A 27,764-nucleotide genomic window follows, 5' to 3' on the forward strand; every position below is an offset into this window, starting at 1 on the left:
AGTCTTTCATTGCCCCTTCCCTTTATTACCTTGACACAAAAGGTCTCCTGAAAATGTGATGAGATTGTATATCATGTGTGTGTCACACACAATAGGAGATCTGACACAGATTTCATTGCACTGTGACATTTGGAGGAGCACTAGCAGTGAATTGGGTGTTTAAGACATGGGTTTAAGTTTAAAGGGCATTGTGTAGTATTTTTCTTTTTCTTAAATAGAAACAGAGGTTAAACAGGATCATAGGGGACTTAACACAATAAGTTAGGAAGTTTATTGTTTGAGAAAACCATTATGTAATCAAGGCATTTAATTAGAGGTGTCACTTGAGTCCTTGAACTAGGTAAATGCCAAAGAACATATAGCTGCTTACATCTAATTATTTGTTTATACATTTTATATGCTTTTCTTTCCTTCCTGTCCTATGTCCTGCAAACCCACTCCTCCCCCTAACAAAGAGGAACGAAAGGAACATACCTGCAGCCTATAAGGTTCTCCAGATCTTTCTTTCTGCAAGCGTACATGATTCTCTAGGTTTGAATGCAGTTATCCATATTGGTTTATTCACTTTTTTACATAACATGGTGTCTTGCTTTCCTGTTTACAATATGTTCTTCTTTGGAGGTTTAAAACTTCTAAAACATGTACAGGATGTCATTAGTCCAAAGTCCCTGGACATTGTGTTTTAGTCATCAAATGAATAGTTACTGAGTACCTGCCCTGCTAGGCCAGGAGCCGACACCGGGAGTGATGAGATGATAAAAACACACCTCAGAAATTTCAGGAGAGGCAGACATGTACATGATGTGTGGTATGCTGTATTTTTAAGTATCACTTTTGAAAACCATTTGAGAAGTCTTTATACAAAGACACTTGAAACTGTGCTTCTCTAAGGGAAAGATTTTCTGAAGAGATTTTTTTTTTAATTTTAAGATGGAATTGAACTTTATGCCCACTCTTATGAAGACAGTATTCCTTAGTCTAATGGCTATTCTGACATGCATTTTATTATTAGGCCAGTTTTAATTTTATGTTGTTAATTTTAGTCCCTTCCAGATATGCAGCATATTCAGGAAGAAAACTTATCCTCCCCACCATTGGGTCCTCCCAACTACCTACAAGTGTCCAAAGATTCTGCCAGTACTAGTAGCAAGAACTCTTCTTGTGACACGGATGACTTTGTTTTGGTTCCACACAACATCTCGTCAGACCACTCATGTGAGAATCTTTTCTACTTGTACACATTATATTTCTTAATTTACTAGACTAGCATTTATTTTTAACCTTTATATCATGCTCTCTTGGGGAGGGCACCTTTTCAACTGGGCACTTTACTTAGTTGTTTGAATCCCCAGAGTGATATACCTGCTTTTCTAAGATCTGCTCAGTCATCTTCCACAAAACAGTCACTTTGGATTCTGAAGGTAGATGAAAGGTTTGTAGGAAACTTATCTCAAATTCTGTTTGTGTGCAAACAGAAAGAAATAGAAAAGTCAGCAGAATGGGAGAAATTAAATTTAAGGAAAGGAATTAAAGGAAGATCCCTTTTGCAAAAACAACCTTAGAGTCAAGGGAGTTAAAAGCAGTCTGGATGCCCTTCAGAAGATACTGGTGTGAGGTCATGTATGAGTTTTCATAAATATATAGGAAGAACTTTTATAAAGGAAGCAGAATCCAAGTTGACTAAATATGGGCAGGGCTCTAAGGAATAGTGAAGGGCACCAGAAAATCTGCAGAAAACAAGTTAGAACCCTTGAGAAAGAAGGAACTGTGGTTTGGTGGTGAAGGAACAGGATCAGAAAAACTAGAAATTTGGTTACTTTGATAGTTGAATGGTATCAAGTTGACCATGTGCAAGTGCAGATGGTTGGAGAAGTTCATATCAAGGGGTCTATGTAGTTGTTTGTCAAATACTGATTTTATAGCTGCTACTGTTAGGCACGGTGCTAGTGTTGTGAAGGCCATCATCCCCAGAGCAAGTGCACTTTGGGATGTATTGGCTAGGGACAGAGAGGCACAGATGGAGCTGCAGGAGTAGGTGGCAGTTCACGATCAGTGCTCTGACCACTGGGAGTTACCTTTAAAAATCCAGTATAGGGTGGTTTCATTCTATTTTTTAAAAAGAATTAGAACTTTAAAAATTATGCAATATTACAAACAGGAAGTAATACAGCAGATACTCAGATCACCACCATGCTAATTTTATTTATGTCAACGTTTTGCCATATTGTTATAGATGTCTTTTCTTAAAGATATAAAATGTTCTAGGTACAGCTAAAGCCCTTTTCCTCATTCTACTCTTGAGGTAAATTCTTTCTGTAGATTTTTTTTATGCTTCCACATATGTCTTTATCTATAAATAACATACAGTATTCTTGTGTTTTTACAGTTCTAAGTAAATGGCATAAGGAACGTTTCTATAGCTTGGTTGTTTTTTTTTTTTCATGTTTTTGCTATGTATCTAGATACATATTTAAATGTGTATGTAGTTTGTTTTAACATCTAAATTTTATAGTGCAACTAACCCACAAGTTTATCCATTTCTCTGCTGAGGGTTACCTAGAAAATTTCTATCTTTTCACTATTCAAAATGTAATGTAATAGATGTCCTTATGTCAGAGTTTCTTCCACATGGATACTCTAGAAATTGTCAACTTCAAATCTATAAAATACTGGTACAGACAAGTTGTAGGCAGCTAACAGTCTCTGCCACGCTGCCCCAATGCAATCATGGTACCTTCTAAAGATTTTTTTATTGTATTTAAATTTATCTGGAATTCACTTTTGTAAATGGAATAAGGTAGAGATCTTATTATTGAATATTCTGTCCTTTCTCTACTGATAGGTAGACTTGTCATATCAGGTTTACATAAAGAATTGGTTTGTTTTAAAGTTTTCTTTTTCATTGGTCTATGTGTCTACATTATAATCATTTTTAAGTGCATGTGTGCGTGTGTGTGTGTGTGTGTATGTGTATGTGTGAGATGGTGGGAATTGGTGATGGTAGAGAGCATTCTAGTATTCTTTGAAATTACCCTGGCTACTCTTGCCCCCTTTTACTCCCATGTAGTTTAATTTCAGCTTGACAAATCCTACAAAAACCATTTGGGGATTTTGATGGGAATTGTGTTGATTTTATAAGACCTGTATAGTGTAGTTAATGATCTTTACAATATAAAATTGTCAAATCAAGAATATGTGTTTCTTACAAAACAGATGAATGGGGAAAGGAAGGAAAAATAAAGTAAGATAAAAATGGAGAGGGAGGTAAACCATAGGAGACTCTCGACTATAGAGAACAAACTGAGGGTCCCTGGAGGGGAGGGAGGTAGGGGATAGGGTAACTGGGTGACGGGCATTAAGGAGGGTATGTAGTGTCATGAGCCCTGGGTGTTATATGCAACTGATGGATCACTGAACTCTACCTCTGAAACTAATAATACACTATATGTTAACTAACTTGAATTTAAATAAAATCTTAAAAAGAAAGAAGAGTATGTGTTTTTCCATTTATTTAGATTTCCTTAAAGTGTTTTGATAGATATTTGTATTTTCCTGTAAAAAGGACATTCACATCTTTTGTCTTATTCTAGTTACCTTGGGTTTTTGTCCTTGTGAAAATACTGTATTTGAAATTTTTTTTTTCAAAACTGCTTCTTTTGAGGTCTTTGTGCTGCCAAATCTCAAGTCATTTCTCAGTCTTCATCTTTTTGATATTTTTACAGCATTTGTTGTAGGTGGCCCTTCTTTTTAGTTATTCAAAATTTGTTATTGTAGAATACATCATGCATGTATTTTTTAAAGGTTTCATTTATATATTTATTTTTTAAAGATTTTATTTATTTAGAGAGAGTAAGAGCAAGTGAGGAGAGGGGCAGAAGGAGAGGGAGAGAGAATCCCAAGCAGACTTCCTGCTGAGCTCTGAGCCTAACATGGGGCTCGATCTCATGACACCATGATCATAATCTGAGCTGAAATCAAGAGTTGAACTCTCAACTGACTGAGCCACCCAGGCACCCCAAATATTTTTTTTTTAAGATTTTATTTATCTATTCATGACACACACACACACACACACACACACACACACACAGAGAAGCAGAGACACAGGCAGAGGGAGAAGCAGGCTCCATGCAGGGAACCCTATGTGGGACTCGATCCCAGGACTCCAGGACCAACCACGCCCTGGGCTGAAGGTAGGCGCCAAACCGCTGAGCCACCCAGGGATCCCTCAAGATTTTTTTTTTTTTTTTGGAGCAGTTTTAGGTTTATAACAAAATTGAGAGGAAGGTACAGGTTTCCCACACAACCCCTGCGCCCCCCCTCCCCCATTCTCAACATCATTCACCAGAATAGTACATTTGTTACTGAGGATAAACCTACATTGACACATCACAATCATCCATTGTCCAAAGTCTACTTAGAATTCATTTTTACTGTACGTTCTGTGGGTTTGGAGAACGGTATAATGACATATAGCTATCAATATAATGTACAGAGCATTTTCACTGCCCTAAAAATTCTCTGTGCTCCCCACCTACCCCTTGGAAACCACTGATCTTTTTGCTGTCTCTATAGTTTGTACCACAGTTTATCCATTTACCTATTGAAGGACATTTTTATTTTTTCCAATTTTTGACAATTAAGAATAAAGCTACTATAAACATGTTTATACAGGTCTCTGTGTGCACGTATGTGTGCAGCTCCTTTGGATAATCACCAATTGCATGCATGACTGCTGGCTGGTATGGTAACAGCATGTTTAGTTTTATAAGAAGACACCAAACTCTTACAGTGGCTGTACCGTTTTGCATTCCCACCAGCAATGGATGGGAGTTCCTGTTGCTCTATATCATCAGCACTTGGTGATGTCAGTGCTCCAGGGTGGGCTGTTCTAATAGATGTGCAATGGTATCTCATTGTTGTTTTAATTTGCATTTCTCTGATGACATGTGATCAACATCTTTTCATGTGATTATTCACCATCCATATGTCTTCTTTGGTGAGGTGTCTGTTAAGATCTTTGACATCCCAGTTTTTAATTGGGTTGTATGTTATCTTATTGTTGAGCTTTAAGGATTCTTTGTATATTTCAGATAACAGTCCTTTATCAGATGTGTCTTTTGCAAATATTCTTTGTTCCGTCTATGGCTTATATTCCAGTCTCTTGATACTCTCTTTCACAGAGCAGTTGTTTTTAATTTTAATAAGTTAATTATTAAATTTAATGATTAAATCACTTAAATGAATTTATTTCTTTTATGGATTGTGTTTTTGGTGTTGGTATCATGATACCCAAGAACCTCCAGGTTTTCTCCTATGTTATCTTCTACAGTACTTGCAGTATTTTTCTTTTACATTTAGGTCTGTGCCCCATTTTAAGTTAATCTTTTTGAAAGGTCTGTATCTCAGTGATTTTTTTTCTTGGTCTGTGGATGTCTAGTTGTTCCAGCATCATTTTTTTTTCTTTCAGCATCATTTGTGGAAGATAGCCTCTGCTCCATTATATTATCTTTACTCCTGTCAAAGATCAGTTGACTATATTTTTGGGGGTCTCTTTCTGATCTCCCTGTTCTGTTCCACTGATCTATTTGTTCTTTTGCCAATACAACACTGTCTTGATTACTGTAGTTTTATATTAAGTCTTGAAGTTGAATAGTGTCAGTCTTTTGTCCTTCTCCATCAATATTCTGTTGGCTTTTATGGGTCCTTTGCCTCTCCATTTAAGCTTTAGAATTAGTTTGTCACTATTCATAAAATTAACTTCCTGGAATTGTCATTGGGATTGTAGTGAATCTTTAGATTAAGTTGAGAAGGACTGAAATGTTGACAATATTGAGTCTTCCTATCCAGACGTAGAGTGTCTCTCCATTTATTTGGTTCTTCTTTGATTTCATTCATCAGAGTTTTGTAGTTTTCCTCATATAGATCATATATGAATTTTGCTAGATTTATACCTAAATATTTCATTTTGGGGGTGCTACATATAAATGGTGTTTTTAATTTCAAATTTTAATTGTTTATTATTGAGATACAGAAAAGCAATTTACTTTTTAAATATTAACCTTGTATCCTGAAATCTTGCTTTCATCACTTAATAGTTCCAGGAGGTTTTTTTGTCAATTCTTTCAGATTTTTTTACATAATTGCATCATCTGTGAACAATAATTTTTTGTTTACCTTCCCATGCTGTATACCTTTCATTTCCTTTTCTTAAATTAATGCATTAATGCATTAATAAGGACTTCCGTGCAGTGTTGAAAAGGAGTGGTGAAAGAGAACATCCTTCACAGATTATATGAAATTGTAATAACCACAGTCAATAAAAAAAATTAGTGGAAGAAAAAAAAAAAAAGAAATGAGAGAGGACATCTTTATATTTTTACCTAATTTTAGTGGGAAAGCTTGAAGTTTCTCACCATTTAGTATGATGTTAGCAGTAGCTTTTTGTAGATATTCTTTATCAAACCATTCCTAGGTTACTGTGAGTTTTTATCATAAATAAAAAATGGATTTTGTCTATTGCTTTTGGATTTTGTTAAATGCTTTTTCTGTGATTTTCCTTTTTAGTGTATTAATGTGATAGATTACATTGTTTTAGAATGTTGTGCCAAGCTTGTATATGTGAGATAAATCCCATTTGGTCATGGTTTTTTTTTTTTATTAAAGATTTTATTTATTTATTCATGAGAGACACAGAGAGAGAGAAAGAGGCAGAGACACAGGCAGAGGGAGAAGCAGGCTCCATGTAGGGAACCCAATGTGGGACCCCGATCCCAGGACTCCAGGATCATGCCCTGGGCCGAAGGCAGGCGCTAAACCTCTGAGCCACCCAGGGATCCCCTGGTCATGGTTTATAAATCTTTTTATTCATTGCTGGATTCAGTTTGCTAATATTTTGTTGGAGATTTTTGCATCTGTGTTCATGAGAAATATTGGTCTGTAGACTTGTATGTCTTTTTCTGGTGTTGGTATGAGGGTAATGATGGCCTCAGAGAATGAGTTAAGAAATATTCTGCTTCCATCCTCTGAAAGAGATAGAAAATAGAGATTTGGTATAATCCCTCCTTAAATGTTTGGTAGAATTCACTAGAGAACTAATCTGGGCCTGGTGCTTTCTATTTTAGAAGGTTATTAATTATTGATTCAATTTCTTTAATAGATATAGACATATACTCAAAATACCTGTTTCTTCCTGAGTGAGTTTTGGCAGATTAGGTCTTTCACAGAATTGGTCCATTCATCTAGGCTATCAAATTTGTGGTCATAGAGTTGCTCATAGTATTCCTGTATTATTTTTCTGTAATTTGAAAATGATCTGCCTAGGTGTAATTGTTTTGAGCACTTATCCTGCTTGGAGTTCTCTGAGCTTCATGAATCTGTGGCTTGGTGTCTGGTTTCATTTAGGGAAAATCTCAGTCGTTTCCAATACTTCCCTCTGTTCCTTTTATTTTTCCTTCTCTTTCTGGTAATCCCATTACACGTTACACCTTGTGTAGTTGTCCCACAGACCTTGGATCTTCTGTTGTCTTTTAAAGAAATCTTTGGGTTTTTTTTTCTCTTTGTTTTGCAGTTTTTGAGGATTCTGTGGTTATGTTTTCTAGTTCAGAGCTTCTTTCCTCAGCTGTGTCCAGTCTACTAATGAGCCTATCAAAGGCATTCTTCATTTCCTTCACAGTGTTTTTTATTCTCTAGCATTCCTTTGTGGTTCATTGCTAGGATTTCCATCTCTCTTCTTACTTTGCTCATTTGTTCTAACATGCTGTCTACCTCTTCCACTAGGGCCCTTAGCATATTAATCATAGTTGTTTTAAATTTTCAGGCTGATAATTCTAACATCCCTGCATGTCTGGTTCTGATGCTCGCCTTGTCTCTTCAAACTAGGTTTTTTTGCCTTTGTTGGTATGCCCTGTGACTTTTTCTTGGTAGTCAGACATGATGACTATCATGGGTAAAGGAACTGCTGTAAGTAGACTTGTTGGTGCTGTGGTGGTGGGGTGTAAGGGGAGGGAAGTAGTGTTCTATAGTCCTGTGATGAGGTCTCATCTCAGTCTCTGGTCTATGGACTCACCAGTGTTTCCCAGTTTCTTTCTCCTGCCTTAGGTGAGACAGGATGGCTCTGGGGTCTCCCTGCCCCGAGCTCAGTTAGGTGGGAGCTTAATTCCAGCAGAGAAAGCTCTGATTAAGTGGTTTCCCCTGAGGGCAAGCCTTGTTAGACCAGAAGTAAGAGGGGATTTTTCTCCACCGTTAACTATGAGCATCTGAATTCCCCAAGATCAGTCTGACCATATTATGAGCCTACCTCTGCGCAGATCCTGCTGGAATCTTTAACTCTGAGAGTTGTCCATAGTAATCCTCCAGCAAATTGCCAACCACAGTTCATGTTTTTCTGCTGTGACTGTGGTTTCCTCCAGCCTTCTGCTAGTGAGTCTCTTCGCAGATGAACCACAACTCCCTGTGTTTGCCTGTCTGTCTCTTATCCTGGGGCATCAGCTTGCCTTTGTCCACCTCTGTCTTTTAGATCCAAGAAAAATTGGTGATTTTTCAGTCTGTTCAGCTTACTTGTCGTTAGGGTAGAATGGCAACTTCCAAGCTGCTTACATGTGAAACCGGGACCCCGAAGTCCCCACGTAAGATCTTTAATACTATTTAAAAGTAGTAATAAGACAAACCTGAATACATGCCTCTGATTTTCTTTTCTCTTTTGTCTGAGTTTACATTTGTTTTGTTTTATTGCTCTAAGTTTAGGGAAATTTCCTTGATGTTTTCTTTTATTGAGTTTCATTTTATGTTCTCATATTTTTAATTTTTAGAAGTATTATTCTTATTTTAGAGTGCAATATTTTATCTCTGAGGACATTAATTACATACATATATTTTTAAACTTTTCTCTGGAAAATATTTCTTTTTTATCTCTCCCAGGTTGTTTTGGAGTCTGGTTTTCAGATTATAAATTCCTTCCTTGGATGTTTGGTAATTGTTGTCTACTCATAATTAAGAATGGAAAATTAGAACAATGTTTGAAAGCCTCCTGTGTAGTGGGTCTTAAGGACAGTGAGTCTACACTGGTAATTTATTATATATATGGCTTCTGTTTTGGAGGGCTGCTCACATCTTCTGGAGAAGACTCCCTTATACCACATTGGGGAAACTTCTGTTGGCTAAGGATTCTGTCTTCTTGGGTTTCCTAGGTTAAATAATGCTTCAATCAACTTTGTAACTTCTAAATTTTGTGGCTGTTAATTTGTCTATTCTTTTCTTCCTTGTGAATTTAGGCTCTTCTCTTTTCTCTCCTTCCCTAATATGGTATCATATAAAAATAACCATATAATTAACTAAAACCATTTAAAATCTTTTTATGGGGGCTGCCTGGTTGACGCAGTCAGTAGAGTGTGTTACTCTTGATCTCAGGGTCAATAGTTCAAGCTCCACATTGAGGGTGGAGCCTACTTTAAAAAAAATCTTTTTGTGGGTCTTTTTGTCCTTAGGGTAATCCCCATTAGGAATATCCAATCAATTTACTGAGCTTTAAAGTCACTTGAAAGTGACCCTTCTGCTGATAACGTTGACAAGTTGATACATAGTTATGTATGACAAAGCATGATAAATATTTTGCTTCATTTTGCTTTTGATTCCTAGGGATACTTTTTTCTTTTTGATTTGATTTTGTTTCATAATTATGTATGGCTCCAAACTCAAAGCTACAAAATGAAGTACACTTAGTGAAATGTAGCCCCAATCCCTGCCCCATCTACCTTGTTCCCTCTGTTACCATGTCAGGAGATACTCTCTTTAAAATAGATACCTTCCTTCCTGACTTCTCTTCATTCTCTTACTCTGATTTATTTTCCTTTATATACATTTTAAAATATTTCGTTTGTTTTTAGAGAGCAAGAGAGCATGGAGCCTGATGCAGGGCTCGACCCCATAACCCCAAGATCATGACCTGAGCTGAAATCAAGAGTTGAATGCTTAACCGACTAAGCAACTGAGGCACCCCTATTTTCCTTTATATTTCTCATCATGCCTGCTGCTTTTACCTTCTTTCATTACTAGAATGGAAGCTTCATGAGAGTAGGGACTTGAGATGTGTTAAAATAAATGCATTCCTCAATTCTTATTAAGGGCCATTTAGAGAGATATTTGTGTTTGGAGGGTCCCCCCCCTTTTGAGTATAGTTTAGCAGTATAACCTATCCTTTTATTTTTTTTTAGTTTATATTATTTGGTCAACACTGCTATTTTATATCAACACATAATTATGCCTTTACAGCCATTTAAAATCACACAGACAATGTGATATAGTGGAAATATCAGTAACAAGAATGAGGTGCCCCTGCATTCTGAGCTCAGCTCTGTTCCTATATATAGATGGTACAGGAGTAGATGAAGATGGCCTATGGCATGTGCTACTGTGTTTGAGAGGCCCCAGTTTCCATTACGTCTTGTTCAACAACCCAGACAAGACGGAAAGTGTTATGCAGGATGGGGGTGCTCCAACATTGGGGTGAACTAGACTTAGTTTATAGTCATTTGTGCTAGAATGTGACATGTGTGTTCCTAAAATATACCACTCTCTGAAAAAAATTGTTCAATAAAAACCAGAGTTTATGGGCAAATTGGACTTAGGGGCATAACACTCAAAGCGTTGGTGAGAGATGTTGTCAAAAGGAACATGATAAAAATGTTAGCACAATTTTTACTGTGCATGTTAAATGGTGAAGAAATACATAACATTGAAATAAATAGAACCCTTTACCTTGAAAAGACCAGATGTTTGTTTATAGGAGTGGGCGCCAAAGGGTTGTAGCCTGTGAATTCAGCTCAGTGCAGTGTTTTCAGAGTTTATACTCATGGTTTTTAACCTGCTTTTACTCATGGAGGAAATTGCAACATAGGCAGGTGGTAAATCTGTGTTGTCCTCAGAGTTTTCCTAATAATGTTGGAACAATTTACATTTTTTAAGCAGGTGGAAGAACAGAATTGATGGTATTTTTCTCTTTCTCCTTTAGATGATATGCCAATGGGGACTGCTGGCAGACGTGCTTCAAATGAGTTTTTGGTGTGTGGAGGGTATGTTTATAAGTATATTAAAAGATTTTTCATATTTTGTTTTTTGTGAGTAAAGTTATGGAACTTTGGCCATGTTTTTTATTCTAAAGTTTATTCTGTTTCACAATTGGTCATTTCTTTTTTAAAAGTTTAAATTGTAGTAAAAAGCACTTGAAATCTGTTGTCTTCACCCTTTTTGAGTTTACAGTTCAGTAGCATTAAGTATATTCACAATTTTTTTGCCACTCATCTCCAGAACTTTTTCATCTTGCAAAATGAAAACTCAGCCCTCATTATGTAATTATTAGCACACCCCATTTCTCCCACCTCTAGGCACTGGTAACCACTGTTCTACTTTCACTATGAATTTGACTTATACCTCATATAAGTAGAATATACAATATATGTCTTCTTGTGACTGGCATAGTTCAAGGTTCATCCACGTTGTAGCATTTGTCCTAATTTCCTTTTTAAGGCTGGACCATATCCCATTCTATATAATATATATATATACTGTGTTTTGTTTATCCATTCATCTGTTGATGGACAATTGGATTTCTTCTACTTCTTGGCTCTTGTGCATAATTCTGTTATAAATAAGAATGTGCAGATATTTATTTGAGACTCTGATTTCAATTCTTTTGGGTATATACCCAATATTGGGGTTGCTGAATCATGTGGTATTTCTACTTTTAATTTTCTGAGGAGCTGCCATACTGTTTTCCATAGTGGTTGTACCATTTTACATTCCTACCAACAGTATGGGAGGGTTCCAGTTTCTCTAGATCTTTAGCAACACTTGTTATTTCTGGTTTGTTTGTTTGTTTCTGATAATAACCATCTTAATGGGTGTGAGGTGATATCTCATTGTGGTTTTGATTTGCAATTCTCTGATAGTGGTTTTGAGTGTCTTTCATATACTTATTGGCCATTTGTATATCATTTGTTGTTGAGTTATAGTTTGTTATATATTTTGGATATTAACCCTTTATCAGATACATGATTTACAGATATTTTCTCCCATTTCAAAGATTGTCTTTCCACTCTGTTGATGTGTCTTTTGAGTGTAGAAGTTTTAGAATTTGATGTAGTCTTGTCTATTTTTTGCTCTGTTGTCTGTTCAGGAAATCATTGCCCAATCCATTGTCATGAAACTTTTTTCCTATGTTTTCTTCTAGGAGTTAATATGGTTTTGGGTCTTATATTTAGCTCTTTAATCCATGTTGAGTTCATTTTTGTATATTGTATAAGGTAAGGGTCCAGCTGCATTCTTTGCATGTGGATGTCTAGTTTTCACAGCACCATTTGCTAAAGAGACTGTCTTTTCCCATCAAGCAGTGTTGACATCCTTGTCGAAGATCATTTGTCCATATATGCAAGGGTATGTTTCTGAGCTGTCTATTCCATTCTGTTGGTCTCTATGTCTGTCGTTATGCCAAGCACATTGTTTTGATTACTGTAGATTTGAAGTCAGGAAGTATGAAACCTACTATTTTGTTTTTCTTGTCCAAAATTGTTTTGACTATTCTTTTCCAAAATTGTTGTGACTATTCAGGGTCCTTGCAGATTACAATATGAGTTTCTGGGGATAGGTTTTTTTTCTATCTGCAAAAAATGCCATAGAGATTTTGGTAGAGATGACACTGATCTGTATAGATCACTTTAGGTGGTATTGACATCTTAACAGTACTAAATCTTCTAGTTGATAAAGACGGGGTATCTTTTTAAGTTTTTTCCAGCAGTGTTTTGTACTTCTCAACATATAAATCTTTTACCTCCTTGGTTAGACTTATTTGTATTTTATCTTTTTGATATTATTGTAAATAGCATTGTTTTCTCAATTTCCTTTTTGCATTGTTCATTGTTAGTATATGGAAATGCTACTTATATCTGTGTGTTGGTTTCATATCCTGCAACTTTGCTGAATGTATTATTTTTTTTTAAAGATTTTATTTATTCATGAGAGACATAGAGGGAAAAGCAGGCTCCTTACAGGAAGCCCGATGCAGGGCTCGATCCCTGGACCTGGGATCACACCCTGAGCTGAAGGCAGATGCTCAACTGCTGAGCCACCCAGGCGTTCCTGAATGTATTAGTTCTAATGGCTTTTTGTGTGTGAACTCATTTGGATTTTCTACATTTAAGATCATGTTATCCATGAACAGAAATAATTTTACTTTTCCCATTCCAATTTGAATGCCTTTTATTTCTTTTTCTTGCCTAATTGCTCTGGCTAGGAATTCTATGTTGAATAGAAGTGGTGAGGGCAGGCATCCTTGTCTTGTTCCTGATTATAGAGGAAAGGCTTTCAGTCTTTAACCAGCGAGTATGATGTTATGGGTTTTTATATATGGTGTTTATTATATCGAGGTAATTTTTTTCTATTCCTAGTTTTTAAAATGCTTTTTTATCATTAAAGGATGTTGGGATTTTATCAAATGCTTTTTCTGCATGAATTGAGATGGCCATGTGATTTTTGTCCTTCATTCCATTAATGCAGGGTATATTATAAATCACATTTGGTCATGGTATTTTGCATCAAATTTCATCAGGGAAATTGTTCTGTTTTTTTTTTTTTGTATCTGTGTGTGGCTTTGATATTAGGGTAATGCTGAACTCATTGAAGACGTTCAGGAGTGTTTCCTCGTCTAGTATGTTGGAACAGTTTGAGAAGTGTTGATGTTAATTCTTTAAATGTTTGGTAGAATTCACCCGTGAAACCTTCTGGTCTTGGATTTTTGTTATTGTTAGGAGGTTTTTGAATACTGATCCCATTTCCTTACTAGTTATGGATCTGTTTAGATTTTTCTCTTCATCATCCAGTCTTGGTAGGCTATGTGTTTATAGAAATGTATCCATTTCTTCTAGGTTACCCAATTTGTTCATAGTATTCTCTTAAAATCCTTTTTATTTCTGTGACATTAGTTGTCATGTTCTTTCTTTTATTTCTGATTTTGAGTCTTCTCTTTTTTTTTTTAGTTAATCTACCTGTCAGTTTTGTTGATTTTTTTAAAATGCCAACTCTTAGTTTGATCTTTTTTCTATTTTCTCAATTTTGTTTATCTGCACTAATTTATTTATTTGGAGAGAGAGAGCACGAATATGAGTTGGGGGAGGGATAGAGGGAGAGAACTTTAAGCAGACTTCCCTGCTAAGTGCAGAGCCCAACACAGGGCTTGATCTCACAATCCATGAGATTACAATCTGAGCCAAAAGCAAGAGTTGGATGCCCAACTGACTGAGCCACCCAGGCGCACCTAGTTTGTACTTTTTCTAATTTGAGGGATAAAGTTAAGTTTTTGATTGGAGGATTTTTTTTTTTTATGTGAGCATTTACAGCCATAAAAGTCTATCTTAGCACTACTTTCCCTATTTCCATAAATTTTGGTATATTGTGTTCACACATTTTTTTCTCAATATTTTTAAATTTATTTTGATTTCTTTTTTGACCTATTGTTTAAGAGCATGTTGTTTAGTTTCTATGTATTTGTGGATTTTCTAGTTTTCCTTCTGTTGATGTCTAGTTTCTATCCATTTTGATTGGAAAAGATGCTTTGTATGATCAGTCTTTTAAAATTTCTTAATATTTGTTTTGTAGCCTAATATATGGTCTGTCCTGGAGAATATTTCATGTGCACTTAAGAAAAACATGTGTTGTTCTGTTGGTGGTGGGAGGAATATTCTGTATATGTCTACTAGATCCATTTGGTCTAGAATGTTGTTCAAGCCCTGTTTCTTTATTGCTTGTTCATCTGGCTCTTCTGTCCATTATTGAAAGTGGAGTATTGCATTGTTCAGCTGTTATTGTGGAATTGTTTATGTCTCCCTTCAATTCTGTCAATATCTGCTTCATGTATTTGGGAGCACTGATGTTTAGTGCATAGATATTTATAATTGTTACATTTTGTTGGTTAATTGATCCTTTAATTGTGTCCTTTTTTGTCTTTTATAACAATGATTGACTGAAAGTCTCTTTTGTCTGATACTAATATTGCCACTTCTGCTCTCTTTTGGTTACTATTTGTCTGGAATATCTATTTTTTTTAAAAAAAAGATTTATTTATTTTAGAGAAAGCTTGGGGCCGGGAAGAAGGAGAGAGAATCTTAAGCAGGTTCCCTGCTGGGCACAGAGCCTGACATGGTGCTCCATCTCACATGAGATCCACGACCCTGGGATCATAACCTGAGCTGAAACCAAGAGTTAAATGCTCAGCTGACTGCACCACCAGGGCGCCCCTGGGATATCTTTTTCCATCCTTGTACTTTCAGCCTAATAGGGGAGGATTTGTTATTGCTACTTTGTTAGTTTTACATATGTCTGTGGCTTTTTTGTCGGTTTTCTCTTATTACCCTTCTTTGTGTTTTGTTGATCTTGCTGTAGTGACATGCTTTGATTCTCATTTCCTATTGTGTATATTCTATAGATATATTCTTTATGATTACTTTGGGACTACCTAAAATATCTTAAAAGTTACAACAATTCCTTTTAAACTGATAACTTCAATTGCATACAAAAACTCTGCTCCTATAGAGAGTATACCTGCCCTTTGTTATTGATGTCACAGATTGCTTATGAGTTCCTAATAGTAACATAGATTTATAGGTTCTTTTGGTGCTTTTGTCTCTTAGATTATTATTATTTTTTAAAGATTTTGTTTATTTATTCATGAGAGACACAGAGAAAGAGAGAGGCAGAGACATAGGCAGAGGGAGAAGCAGGCTCCAAGCAGGAAGCTGGATGTGGGACTCCATCCAGGAACTCCAGGATCACGCCCTGAGCTGAAGGCAAACGCTCAACCGCTGAGCCACCCAGGCGTCCCTCTCTCTTAGATTCTATATAAAAATTGGGGCATGCTGGTCTTAAAAGAGAGGGGGAAATAGTGATAGCAGAACTACATAACAACTCTGAAAGGTTGTCTTCTGTCATCAGTCTGTTTCCCTCTACTTTGAGAACAGCGTGTCCCAAATGGGAGCTGCTCTTTCAGTCTACTTCCAGGGGTTGTGGGAGGGAGTGTAGAAAGGGGTTCAGAGAGAGGTAGTATTTTGAAAAGAATAATATAGTCTACAACAAGATGTTAAGTGCATGTGGAGACAAATTATTAAAAATACATTAAAATATGCTGTATGCAAAATTAAAATGGTTCAATGCAGGTACAAGACCTTCTTTGCAGAGCCATTAAAATTTTGTATCTCCATGTCCCAATAGCTATCATCTTACATGCCAGTCTTTGTAATGTTAATGGTAGTATACCCCGTTCTTTCCTTAGAACCTCACTTTTATTGAAATTATTATTATTATTATTATTTAAAGATTTTATTTATTTATTCATAGAGACAGAGAGAGAGAGGCAGAGACACAGGCAGGGGGAGAAGCAGGCATCATACAGAGAGCCTGACGTGGGACTCAATCCAGGGTCTCCAAGATCACGCCCTGGACTGCAGGCGGTGCTAAACCGCTGCGCCACTGGGGCTGCCCTTATTGAAATTATTTTGAAATATTTATCTCTTTGTAGGAAATTTTCTGACCTCCAGACAAAAATGATTCATTTCAGTAAAATAAAAGTCTGTTGTATTGTGGACAGACTGCTCAGTCTTTCTGGTATTCCACGCAGGTCAAAGACAACTTTCCACCTAGAGAATACTCTGAACTGCTGCACCTACTGGAGATGGGAAGGATGTGCTGGAGACTCAGGGCATACAATGACCTTCCCTCTCCTCTCCTTGGGCCTAGGGAGTCAAGTAACGGTTGAATTGTGTTATTAATGTAAAGCTAGACAGAAAAGTGGCTGTAGTGGTCTTTACTAGCAGGAGCTCTGGGAATTTTTCCAGGGAAGACTTTGTAGATAAACAAGTCTGCTTGAAGGTTCTGTCCAGAGACGGAGACCACATTTATAGAACACCTGCCATGAAAAAAAAAAAAGAACACCTGCCATGGCTATTCATCTTCTCACCTGCTGAGAGAGGATTGCTTGAGATTCTCCAAGAGGTGTTTTGAATTATGTATGAAGCTGCTGAGTTTACTTCTTAGAGTAGTTTTATTATGTTCTAATTTCCCTTTGGTGATTAACAAGTACAGGAAAAATATTAGAAGTTGACAATGTATATGTAAAAAAAAATTCGCAGATGTACTTCACCAACAATTTACTTACTCACTGAATTGAGAGAGTAGAAAAGTGATGTCTCTTCATTCACATTCTGATCCTTGATGGCTGTGCTGGTTGTTCTCTTATCAAGGAATTTAGCTTCTAAGGCCTTTGTGTGCGCTGGGTTACAGGCATCAGAGATAGTGAAGTCTCATAAAGCTGTTTAGTTTCCAGTAGTAGAAGTTTTTTGTTTTGTTTTAATTTTCAGGTTATGAGTCAACTTCATAATCAGGTATATATATATTAAAATCACAAATCATTGCATTTAAAAGATACTTAATGTTACACTTGACACTAATAACATCATGTGTCGACTATACTTCAATATAGAAGGATGGATGGATGGATAGATGGATGGATAAATAAATACATGAAACTTAATGGCAATTACCTAAATGAAAAGTAGAGCTTATAGACTAAAAGCTAGAAACAACAGTACTGACTATAGTGTGGTTAACACTAAAGGTTTAGTTTTCTTGCAAGATGAGAAGTCAAAATAAATAGTTGTTGCCTTCATTTCTGTGGCTCAAGGAAGTTGTCTCCAATTCTTTTGGCCTGTTCTTCATGGGTTAAAAGTAGCTGCTGAAGCTCCAGCAAGTATAACCATGTTCTGGGTAGGAGGAAAGAGGGAGAATAGATAGATTTCCATTTACATCTCATTAACCAAGAAAGGTATATGACTACACCCATGGCTGCAAAGGAGTCTGGGATGTGTCATAATTTCACTGAGCAAATCACCACCTTCCATAAAATTTGAGTTCTGCTAGTAAGAAAGACTGGGTGAATGGGTATGGAGGAAAGCAACTAAGAGCTTTATTATGGATGAGATTTTCTTTTTATTTAAATATGAAATACTCTAATATAGTGACACTATAGAAGATAATCATACTGTTTGTTAGATAAGTAGACCTACAATCTCTTTATATTTGTAATGTTGTAATTTGAGAAAAAGTGTTAGACTCGTGCGGCTTTTTTAGTATGATAGAAGGGCAGGGGGATCCCCGGGTGGCTCAGCGGTTTAGCGCCTGCCTTCAGCCCAGGGCGTGATCCTGGAGTCCTGGGATCGAGTCCCGAGTTGGGCTTCCTGCATGGAGCCTGCTTCTCTCTCAGCCTGTGTCTCTCATGAATAAATAAATAAAATCTTAAAAAAAAAAAAAAAAAGGAAGGGCAGAAAATGAAATAAATCTTTTTTTAAAGGTCCAGTATTGTCTCTGATGTTTTTTGTTAGTTTGTAAATTGAATTGGAAGGACATATTATTTTTAAATTTATGAAAAGCAAGGAAAGAGGCTATTACTGAAACCCAATACTAACACTTTAGCATGTAGACTTTAGATCAGTAATGTGCTTTGAGAATTGTACAGTGTTATTTTCAGTCTTTTTAAAAGTCAGAGTTCTTTGGGAATGCTTACTGCATTCATGCTTTTGTAAACATTCCAGTCATCTTTGCTCTTGAACTTCCTGTTCTTTTACCCAGCATATTTTCCTAGAAATATTTTTTCCCTCACATAATAATGAATAGCAGAATGTGAGCAGATGAAACTGAGTTTTGCCAACCTACAGACTTTTCCTATTGTTGAAGAGGAATGTTTTTCCAGATCTTGTTATAATTCTTTGTCTTCAGCATGCCTATGAATGCCTGAAGAGTTCTTTAAATGACTAATGTGATTTTTTGACCTTATTTTTGAGATGATCGTTTTTTATTCACATGGAAGTGATCATTTGGCTTCTTCTAAAATTTTCTCTAAATATCACCAAGGTGTCAAATGAAAGAAAAACAGTCTTACTTGGATGTCTTTCCTTTTTCAATAAATTATGGTTGCAGGCAGTGCCAGCCTACTGTGTCACCTCACAGTGAAACAGCACCAATTCCAGTTCCTACTCAGATACGGAATTATCAGCGCATAGAGCAGAACCTTACATCTACTGCCAGCTCTGGCACAAATCTACATGGTTCTCCAAGGTGAGTATTTTTTCTTTTCCCTTTTAAAAATTTTGTTGTTGTTATTGAAAGATCTATTGTGTCCATGGCTGACATAATCTCTTACATGTGTATAAAATGAACAGGTACAAAACTGAATAATAAAAACTTTTGTAATGCATCTATTGAACTAAGCTATTTAAGCTTAGCTGGATAATAATAGTGTGATATGTATATATGATAATTCTTAAGAATTAAGGAAGAACTTGTTAAAGAAAATGAAATCTCACCAGTTATAGCAGATCATTTACATATTATTTATTTCCTCCACATCCTGAAACCCCACTAATGTAGTAAGAACAAAAAGGTCTAAGTCCACAAAGACAAGGAAAATAAAGAATACCTGCTCAACAGGTGAAAGGTTTCAGCACACTTCTGGAAAACTGAAGGAAGATGAAAGAGGGGTGCCTGCTGTAGGAGGACGGGTGTCAGAGTGCTCCACAGTGCTCCCGAGACCCAGGTCTCACAGAGTTCAGAGAGGGCAGGGATGCAAGTGAGGCATAAGGCTGAAAACAGAAAAGTACAATCTGGACAAAGAAAAGAAAACTTATTTTAAAAATGTGTAGATTTTTCCCTTAGAAGTAGATTAGAGACTGCATCCATAATCAGAACAAAATGCTTTTGAAAACAATCAAAATCAAAAAGACCTCTTGGACATTGCAAAATGTAACTGAAATAAAAATAAATGTTGGAAGACAAAGTTGAGGCCATATGTGAAATAGATGAATCAAATAGGGAAGACAGAAACTATGAATAAAAATTATTCAAGTGTTAGTTAATGTAGGCATTCCAGAGAGAACAAGTAAAATGTTGAAGAAGAAAATATCCAGGAAATAATCAAGAAAAAGTTTTCTTGGAGAATACAAGATTTTAGATTAAAAAGTCCCGCCAAATTCATAGTTCAATGAATGGAAAAAGATTCACAGTATCTCATAGGATGGGATGAAAACTCATGAGAGTTTCTATAAAGGACATTTTGATAATATCTGTGAAAATTATTAAAGCATATATCTTTTGAATCCAGCACTTTAACTTCTGTTAACTTGTTCTGTAGATACACAGTCCTTGCCTGTGTACGAAGTTCCATATATACAGGTTGTTAATTGCTATAATAGCAGAAGATGAGAAATAAGCCAAGTGCCCACGAGTAAGTGACTAAATTATGAACATCCATCTATGACAGTGGAACGCCTTCCATAAAGAGGAAGGAAGCTCTGTATGCACTGAAGTAGAAAATTCCCCAAGGTATATTATAAAATGAAAAAAACAAATTGATAGCAGAATTAGCAGTGGCGTTCAAAGTGTCGTTTGTGTGTGGCTCCCTTTCAAAAGCTCCATAAGGTCAAAAGTGTTTTCATAATGATATTGGGACACTGTTTGCTTTTTTCTCACTATGTTGACACATGCACTAATGGTGCAAAAGCAGCGATGTGCAAACTGCTGGTGCCTTAAAATGCATCAAGGTAGTGGCACCCAACTGCGTGGTGATTTTTCATATCTTTTACCACCACACATTAGTGACCAAGGAATATGTTTAACAAACCGGTAAAAGTTACTATTTCTCTTTGAAAATCACAACCTTAAGTGGCTTGTGGGCATAGAGCCCTTTTGGCAAACATTGGAGTAGTTCTTTTAAGGAGAAGCACTTGTATGATTGTTCTAGTTGCAAGTTGAACTAGCTCCTTTTTTCATGGAACACCATTTTTTTTTTAAAGATTTTATTTATTTATTCATGAGAGAAACAGAGAGAGAATGAGAGAGGCAGAGACACAAGCAGAGGGAGAAGCAGGCTCCATGCAGAGAGCCTGACGTGGGACTCGATCACAGGTCTCCAGGATCACACCCTGGGCTTAAGGTGGCACTAAAATGCTGAGCCACCCCGGCTGCCGGAAACACCATTTTTTCATGAAAGAACAACTGAGCATAGGTTGTGGGCATCGGCAGCCATTTCGTTGAAAATGAACTAAGTCTGCCTAGTAAACAAGTGACATAAAATTTGAGCTCTAGAGCAAAAATTATAATTTTTAAAAACCTGTATTCACCACTGAGATCTTGACAGCTTTTGTTATGTCTTTTTTTTTTTTTTTTTTTGTATTTTTTTTTATTGGAGTTCTATTTGCCAACATATAGCATAGCACTCCATGCTCATCCCATCAAGTGCCCCCCTCAGTGCCTGTCACCCACTCACCCCATCCCCCCCGCCCACCTCTCTTTCCACTTCCCTTTGTTCGTTTCCCAGAGTTAGGTGTCTCTCATGTTCTGTCACCCTCACTGATATTCTGTTAGGTCTTCATGGTCATTTCTGTTAAGATTTGTGGTGATATCTTGGTATGGATGAGACTTTTTGATATCATATGATGTCATTTTGGAATATCTGCATAACTCATGCAACCAGCATTTTTCAAAATACCAAATGTTTAAAAGTCCTGCATAGGTAAAAGATCCAATCCAAATACAAGATTTGCAAAAGATTAGAGCCTAATGTAATAGAGTACAAAATTTCATTGGCATGGTTTCAGATTCCACATTGCAACTATTCTTTTAGAAATTTCTGAGTCTTGGGATCCCTGGGTGGCTCAGTGGTTTAGCACCTGCCTTTGGCCCAGGGCCTGATCCTGGAGTCTTGGGATCAATTCCCACATTGGGCTCCCTGCATGGAGCCTTGCTTCTCCCTCTGCCTGTGTCTCTGCCTCTCTGCCCCTCTCTCTGTGTCTCTCATGAATAAATAAATGAAATCTTAAAAAAAAAAAAAAAAGAAGAAGAAAGAAATTTCTGAGTCTTGATGTAGTATCAAAGACGAGTATCACAAATATCTGAAAAGGCTACCAAAATATTCCATCTTTTTCTGGTTACATATCTGTGTAAGGCTGGATTTTCTTCATGTGCATTCCCCCATATATTGTGCTATATAAAAGATTGAATGCAGAAACAATTCTGAGTATATGTCATCTATTGAGCCACACATTAGAGAGATTTACAAAAATATAAAACCGTGTCATACTTCTCATGAATTTATTTTGTTTGGAAGATATAATTTTCATAATCTTACATTATGTGTAATAAGATTATTATTTTAATGAATTATTAATTACCAATTTTTTCAGTTTTAACTTCTCATACAGTAAATACCAATAGATATAAATTTCATAAATAAAAACTCTGGCATAGGGTGCCTGGGGGGCTCAGTTGGTTAAGTGTCCAACTCTTTATTTTAGCTCAGGTCATGATCTCAAGCCCTATGTTGGGCTCTGTGCTGGGCCCAACACCTGCTTAAGATTCTCTTTCTTTCTCACTCTCTGCCCCTCCACCACCATCTCTCTCCTTAAAAATAAACAACAAAAATCTGTGGGATATTCAGTAATTTTAAGAGTATAAAGGGAACCTAAAATTTAAAAAAATTTGAAAATAGTTGGTATAGTATATATTACCTTTGTTAAAATAAGATGAAAATAAGATTATATTTTCAGCTTGTTTGCTTGTATATGAATTAAGGAATTCTGGAAGGATATATTAGAAACTAGAAATAGTGGTAACCTTTGGAATAGAATTGAGGGAGTGTCAAGAATTAGACAGACAAAAAAAAAAGAGACACAATACAAGGATGGGAGATGGGAGGGAGACTTCACGCCATATAATTTTATACATTTTATATTTGTTCCATGTGACTGTATTATATATTTTTAAAAATTCCACTCCATGGCATGTTGTTAGGAAGTTTTAGAAAAAAAGGACGAGAGTCCCAGAATATGCCAATAATTTTATTTTTCTTTTCAGATCTACAGTGGTACGAAGGTCTAACACCAGTCCTATGGGCTTCCTCCGGCTAGGATCTTGCTCCCCAGCACCAGCAGACACAGTACAGACAGTTGGACGAAGACTCTCCACTGGGTCTTCCAGGCCTTACTCACCCTCCCCCTTGGGTAAGGAGTAAAGCTGTTTTCAACTTTTTTCTCATTATGACAAATCTGACATGACACTACACTCTCTTTAGGAACATTGGCTCACAGCAGTGAGTCTCAGCTGATGGGGAGCCATATCCTACCCCTCCAAATCTCTGCCTTACTCCCGACCCCCCACCTGAGCATCTCTATACACATTTGTTGGGACGTCTATTGGGTTTGGGCCCCGAACGCACAAAATCAGAAACCTTAGATTAAAGTATGTTAAACACTCACCCTTTTTACCGCTCAGATTTATGAGGATTCAAAGACAGTAGTGTACAACGGCTCTGGCTTCTGCCCATCAGGGGCCTTCCAGCTCTGGGAGGAGGATGGTGACATGCAGTCTAGGCTTTTCTTTCTCTCCTGGAAAGTCTGCACAGCACAAGGGGAATGCCAGAACAAGCAGTGCAATAGCAGCAACAACAAAGACCCAACCAAACAGAAAAACGAACCTTAGACCACATCTTTAGTGAAACTGAGACAAAGGAAATGCTCCAACTTCAGAATACATGCAAGAGAGGCCAAAGCAGCTGAGATTGCAGAATCTGTGAGAGATAGCACTGGTGGGGGGGCATAGAGCAGGAGTGCAGAGAGAGCCCAGGGCGGTGGACCTCAAACTTGCCCTCCCCATGTGTGTGAGTATACACACACACACACACACACACACATACACACACATTTTTATGTATGTTTTACTTCTAAAAGAAGAGCCCTCCGCCCTCTGGCAGAACTGCTGAGTAAGAGTAGGGGAATGTGAAGAAACTTCAAGAGAGGCAGAGTGAGAAGAATTGAAGTATGCCCGGAGTCCTGATTCAAGAAGCCAAAAAACTAATAATCATAATGATAATGTTTTTAAAAATGTGTATCACCACCTCACCTGTTGCAGTGGCTTTGAAGCTGTGTTTTAGCTGGAAAAATCTTCTGGGAGCAAAATCCTGGTCGTCCCTCAGCCTCTAGCAGCTCCCATGGCACCTCAGGGTCCCCAGAGATAGGGTCCAGGCCTTAATCCTTGCACTGGAAGAAAAGGTGCCCCCTTGGGATCTAACCTTTGCCTGCCTACTTAACCACTTGGTGGCCTCTTGTTTTTACAGATCTATGTCTCCTGTCTGCTTAAACTTCCCGGGCTCTCCCAGCTCTTCCTCTTGTTGGTTTGGGCTCTCAGAGGTAGCTGCAGAGACATGCCAGAGTCACTGGGGAGGCCCCTGTGATGAACATGGGGGGTAAGGGAGAGGGAGGAGTCTGAGGGAGCCCCTTCAGACCACTTGCAGCTCTGACCCCTGTAAGGGGGAGAGGAACATAGGAGGAGTGGGTACTGGAGCCTTGACTAGAGTAGAATTCTAAGAATGTTTTGGTGAGGCCCAAGGAGTGTCCCGGAGCACTCAATTGTCCATATCCTCTGACCTGCTTGAACTAGTGGTTCTGCCCACATGCAGCCATTGGCTGGGAGCAGCCTTGGGGAGCAGGCTTGGCAGGAGCATCAGAAACATGATGGATGCAGCAAGACAGCGGCTGGGCTGTCCATCACCTGTGTCCCTGAAGTTCCATGAGCCTCAAAACACAACCAGCTCTTTGTACTTCTCTCTTAAGTGGCATACCTGTTGCAGGCCTCAGTTTGTTTACTTGGCTTTCTTTCCTGGTGATCCTTTTTCAGGGCAGATTATATGGTTCTTTTGATTATAGTGTGTCCAGCCCCCAGTACATCAGTCCTCAGTAAGTGGCAGCTGCAATAAACCTTTGCTCATCAAATTTTGTAAACTATAATGTGCTATGGGGGTTTGTACATGTGCTCCCTGTTTGCATTCTTCCTGGTTTTGAATCACCTCTCCTTCCTTTCCCTGTTTCCCGCTCATAGTTGGGACCATTCCTGAGCAGTTTAGTCAGTGCTGCTGTGGGCATCCTCAGGGTCATGAATCCAGGAGTAGAAACTCATCAGGTAGGAGATATATTTGGTATATTAATAATTTTAATCCTGTTATAAGTAGGTTTGGGTTATGTTTTTCTTCTCAAAGGAATAGAACTGATACAAAATATTCTGTTGTCCTACTTTTTAGAATCTTGGTCTGTTTTAGCATATCATATAGTCAATCAAATATCTCCTTTTGGGTATCTGATTCTTTTATGAAAATAAGTCTTGGGAATTAAGTAACTGAGATAAAAATTCATAGATAATGAAAATCAATCTAGAAAGGGAAATTTCATTCCTTTAATTAATACTATTCTTGGTAAGAACAACCAGTTAGCATGAGATAAACAAGAAATATAGAAGTTTATTTACTTTATTCTTTTTATTTTTTAATTTTAGTTTTTTAAATTTTATTTATTTATTCATGAGAAACACACAGAGAGAGGCAGAGACACAGGCAGAGGGAGAAGCAGGCGCCATGCGGGGACCCTGATGCGGGACTCGATCCCAGAACCCCAGGATCACAACCTGAGCTGAAGGCAGACGCTCAACCACTGAGCCACCCAGGATTCCCAAGTTTATTTGCTTTAATGTAAAATATATATACTCCTGAAAAGATCCGTGCAAATCACACTGTTATAAGTCAAATTTTATTATATGTGCATTTGAGGAGTTGGCCAATTAAAGGAATCCTGTGTCACTGAGAAAAGCACTCTTAGTTTTTCATATTTCATGTTTCCCTAAAAATCTTCAATAACTTTCTCCAGATTTATAACATTTTGCTACTAATTTTATTTGTGTGTGCATATTTATATGCATATATACGTATACATACATGGCAGAACCCAGTTCTGAAATATTAAATACCAGATTTAGGATGAGATTAAGCTAGGAGTGGTTAGTAGCAAAAGTTCCGATTTCATTTTGGGGAAGATTATGGTTATATGTCCTTACCATTATTAGTGGTAATTTGTCATGCAAGAAGCTCCAAAGAATTTGTAACTGTAGCTCCAGCCTTACTTAGTAGACCTGAAGATGGCAATAACAAGGTTTGTGTGGGGGAATTCTCTTGCTGTTGCCAGCTGTTCACCAGATCAAGAGCCTATTTCTAGGGCTTTTAATATGGTGTCCCCTTAAGAGGCAACAGTATCTGTGGACAGGTGTTTTCTTTGTAGAGAATATGGACACTTTAGGTTAAATGAATTTCATTAATGAAACTGATAAAAATGAATAAATTATCCATATATGCTTATAACCTTTTTAGACAAGTAAAATAAAATCCCAGAAAAATGTATTATGTATTTAGATAAAAGGTTATTCTGGAAAGTTTCTTTTAGCTGCTTATATGAGAAAAGAGAGTAATACATTAATATCCCCAAGTACATACATAAAAAATAGAAATCATTTTGTCCAGCATAGGTTTTTGTAGTTTTTATTAACTCTGGCCATTTATGATACAGTTCCCTTTTGTGCTAATCAGACCATCCATTAATCTGAGTTATCTGCTGGCTGCTGACAAAAGCAGCCAACACACCCATCACCATTACCTTCTGTCTCCTGAGAATACCAATGACAGTGTGCTTGTCGCTGTTTTGTAAAAGATGCCCCACAACAGTCTCTTGTCAGATACATAGTTTTTAAAATATTTCCTGAAGAACATGACATTCATTAGAATTCTCATTGTAAGAATTGTCTTCTCAAGTGTCTTCCCTGCATGCTGGGTTAACATGCATGCACATCCTTGGTAGGTTCTCCAGTGCCACAGGCTCAGTCACCACAGCCTCTCCTGTTGGGCGCTAGACTGCAGAGCGCCCCTACCCTCACCGACATCTACCAGAACAAGCAGAAACTCAGAAAGCAGCACTCGGACCCTGTGTGCCCATCCCATGCTGGGACTGGGTACAGCTACTCCCCCCAGCCCAGTCGGCCTGGCAGCCTTGGAACCTCTCCCACCAAGCACATGGGGTCCTCTCCTCGGAGTTCTGACTGGTTCTTTAAAACTCCTTTACCGACCATCATTGGCTCTCCTACTAAGGTGTGTTTTATTAAACTCTTTTGTTGGTGTAATGACTTTGTTAAATTACCATTTATTAAATGGAACACAGGGTGCCAGATGGTGAGCTCAGGTTCAGCAGCAGACCACAAGAGAAACTGAAATAGAGAAGTCCACTACTCACATGTCCAGGCAGAAGTATCTGGCATGCCTTGAGAGGCCACACAAGGATGTCAAGGCACGAGCAGACAGAGAGAGGACCTGCGGCACATACCTTTATTAGGGTCTGGGGATGGAGTGCTTTGGGGTTCCTGATCTAAAGCTGGATTGATCCATTCAAACCACAGAATGGGATTCTGGTACACTCCATAGGAGTTTTATGCGTGCGACACACAGAGGGAGACTTTAGACCACCAGGGGGAGTCATATCCAGAATTTAACATCTACTCACCTACAGGCTGCTCTCCAGGGCCTGTGCTTGCCTGAGGGGCTAGTGTCAGTTGAAGGTCCCTGCGGGCCACGTGGCCACACAAAATGGATGCAGTCAGCAGTACTGTGGAGTAGCTTAGCTGGACTCTCAACAGCAGATCGTGAACTAGTCAGTACAGTAGTCCCCCTTGTCCCCAGGGGGTATGTTCCAGGCCCCTCAGTGGGTGGAATCTGGAACCGCAGATAGTATGATAAAGTTTAATTTAGAAGTTAGGCACAGTAAGAGATTAATTAACAATAATAATAAAATAGAACAGTTGTAACAGTA

General features: G+C 37.6%; 1 protein-coding gene across 3 annotated transcripts in view; it reads left to right on the forward strand.

Moving 5' to 3' along the window:
• The window catches only part of ULK2 (unc-51 like autophagy activating kinase 2), an 81,942-nt gene that overhangs the window by 34,315 nt on the left and 19,863 nt on the right, over nt 1-27,764 (forward strand). For all 3 annotated transcript variants that reach the window (XM_072730480.1, XM_072730479.1, XM_072730478.1), the window contains exons 13-18: nt 1,044-1,215; nt 11,009-11,069; nt 19,015-19,152; nt 22,945-23,090; nt 24,964-25,044; nt 26,763-27,049. In XM_072730480.1, the coding sequence (XP_072586581.1) occupies nt 1,044-1,215; nt 11,009-11,069; nt 19,015-19,152; nt 22,945-23,090; nt 24,964-25,044; nt 26,763-27,049 (885 nt within the window). The remainder of the gene's footprint in view (nt 1-1,043; nt 1,216-11,008; nt 11,070-19,014; nt 19,153-22,944; nt 23,091-24,963; nt 25,045-26,762; nt 27,050-27,764) is intronic.

Source organism: Vulpes vulpes, chromosome 12 (genome assembly GCF_048418805.1).
Source record: "Vulpes vulpes isolate BD-2025 chromosome 12, VulVul3, whole genome shotgun sequence".
NCBI classification, from domain to species: Eukaryota; Metazoa; Chordata; class Mammalia; order Carnivora; family Canidae; genus Vulpes; species Vulpes vulpes.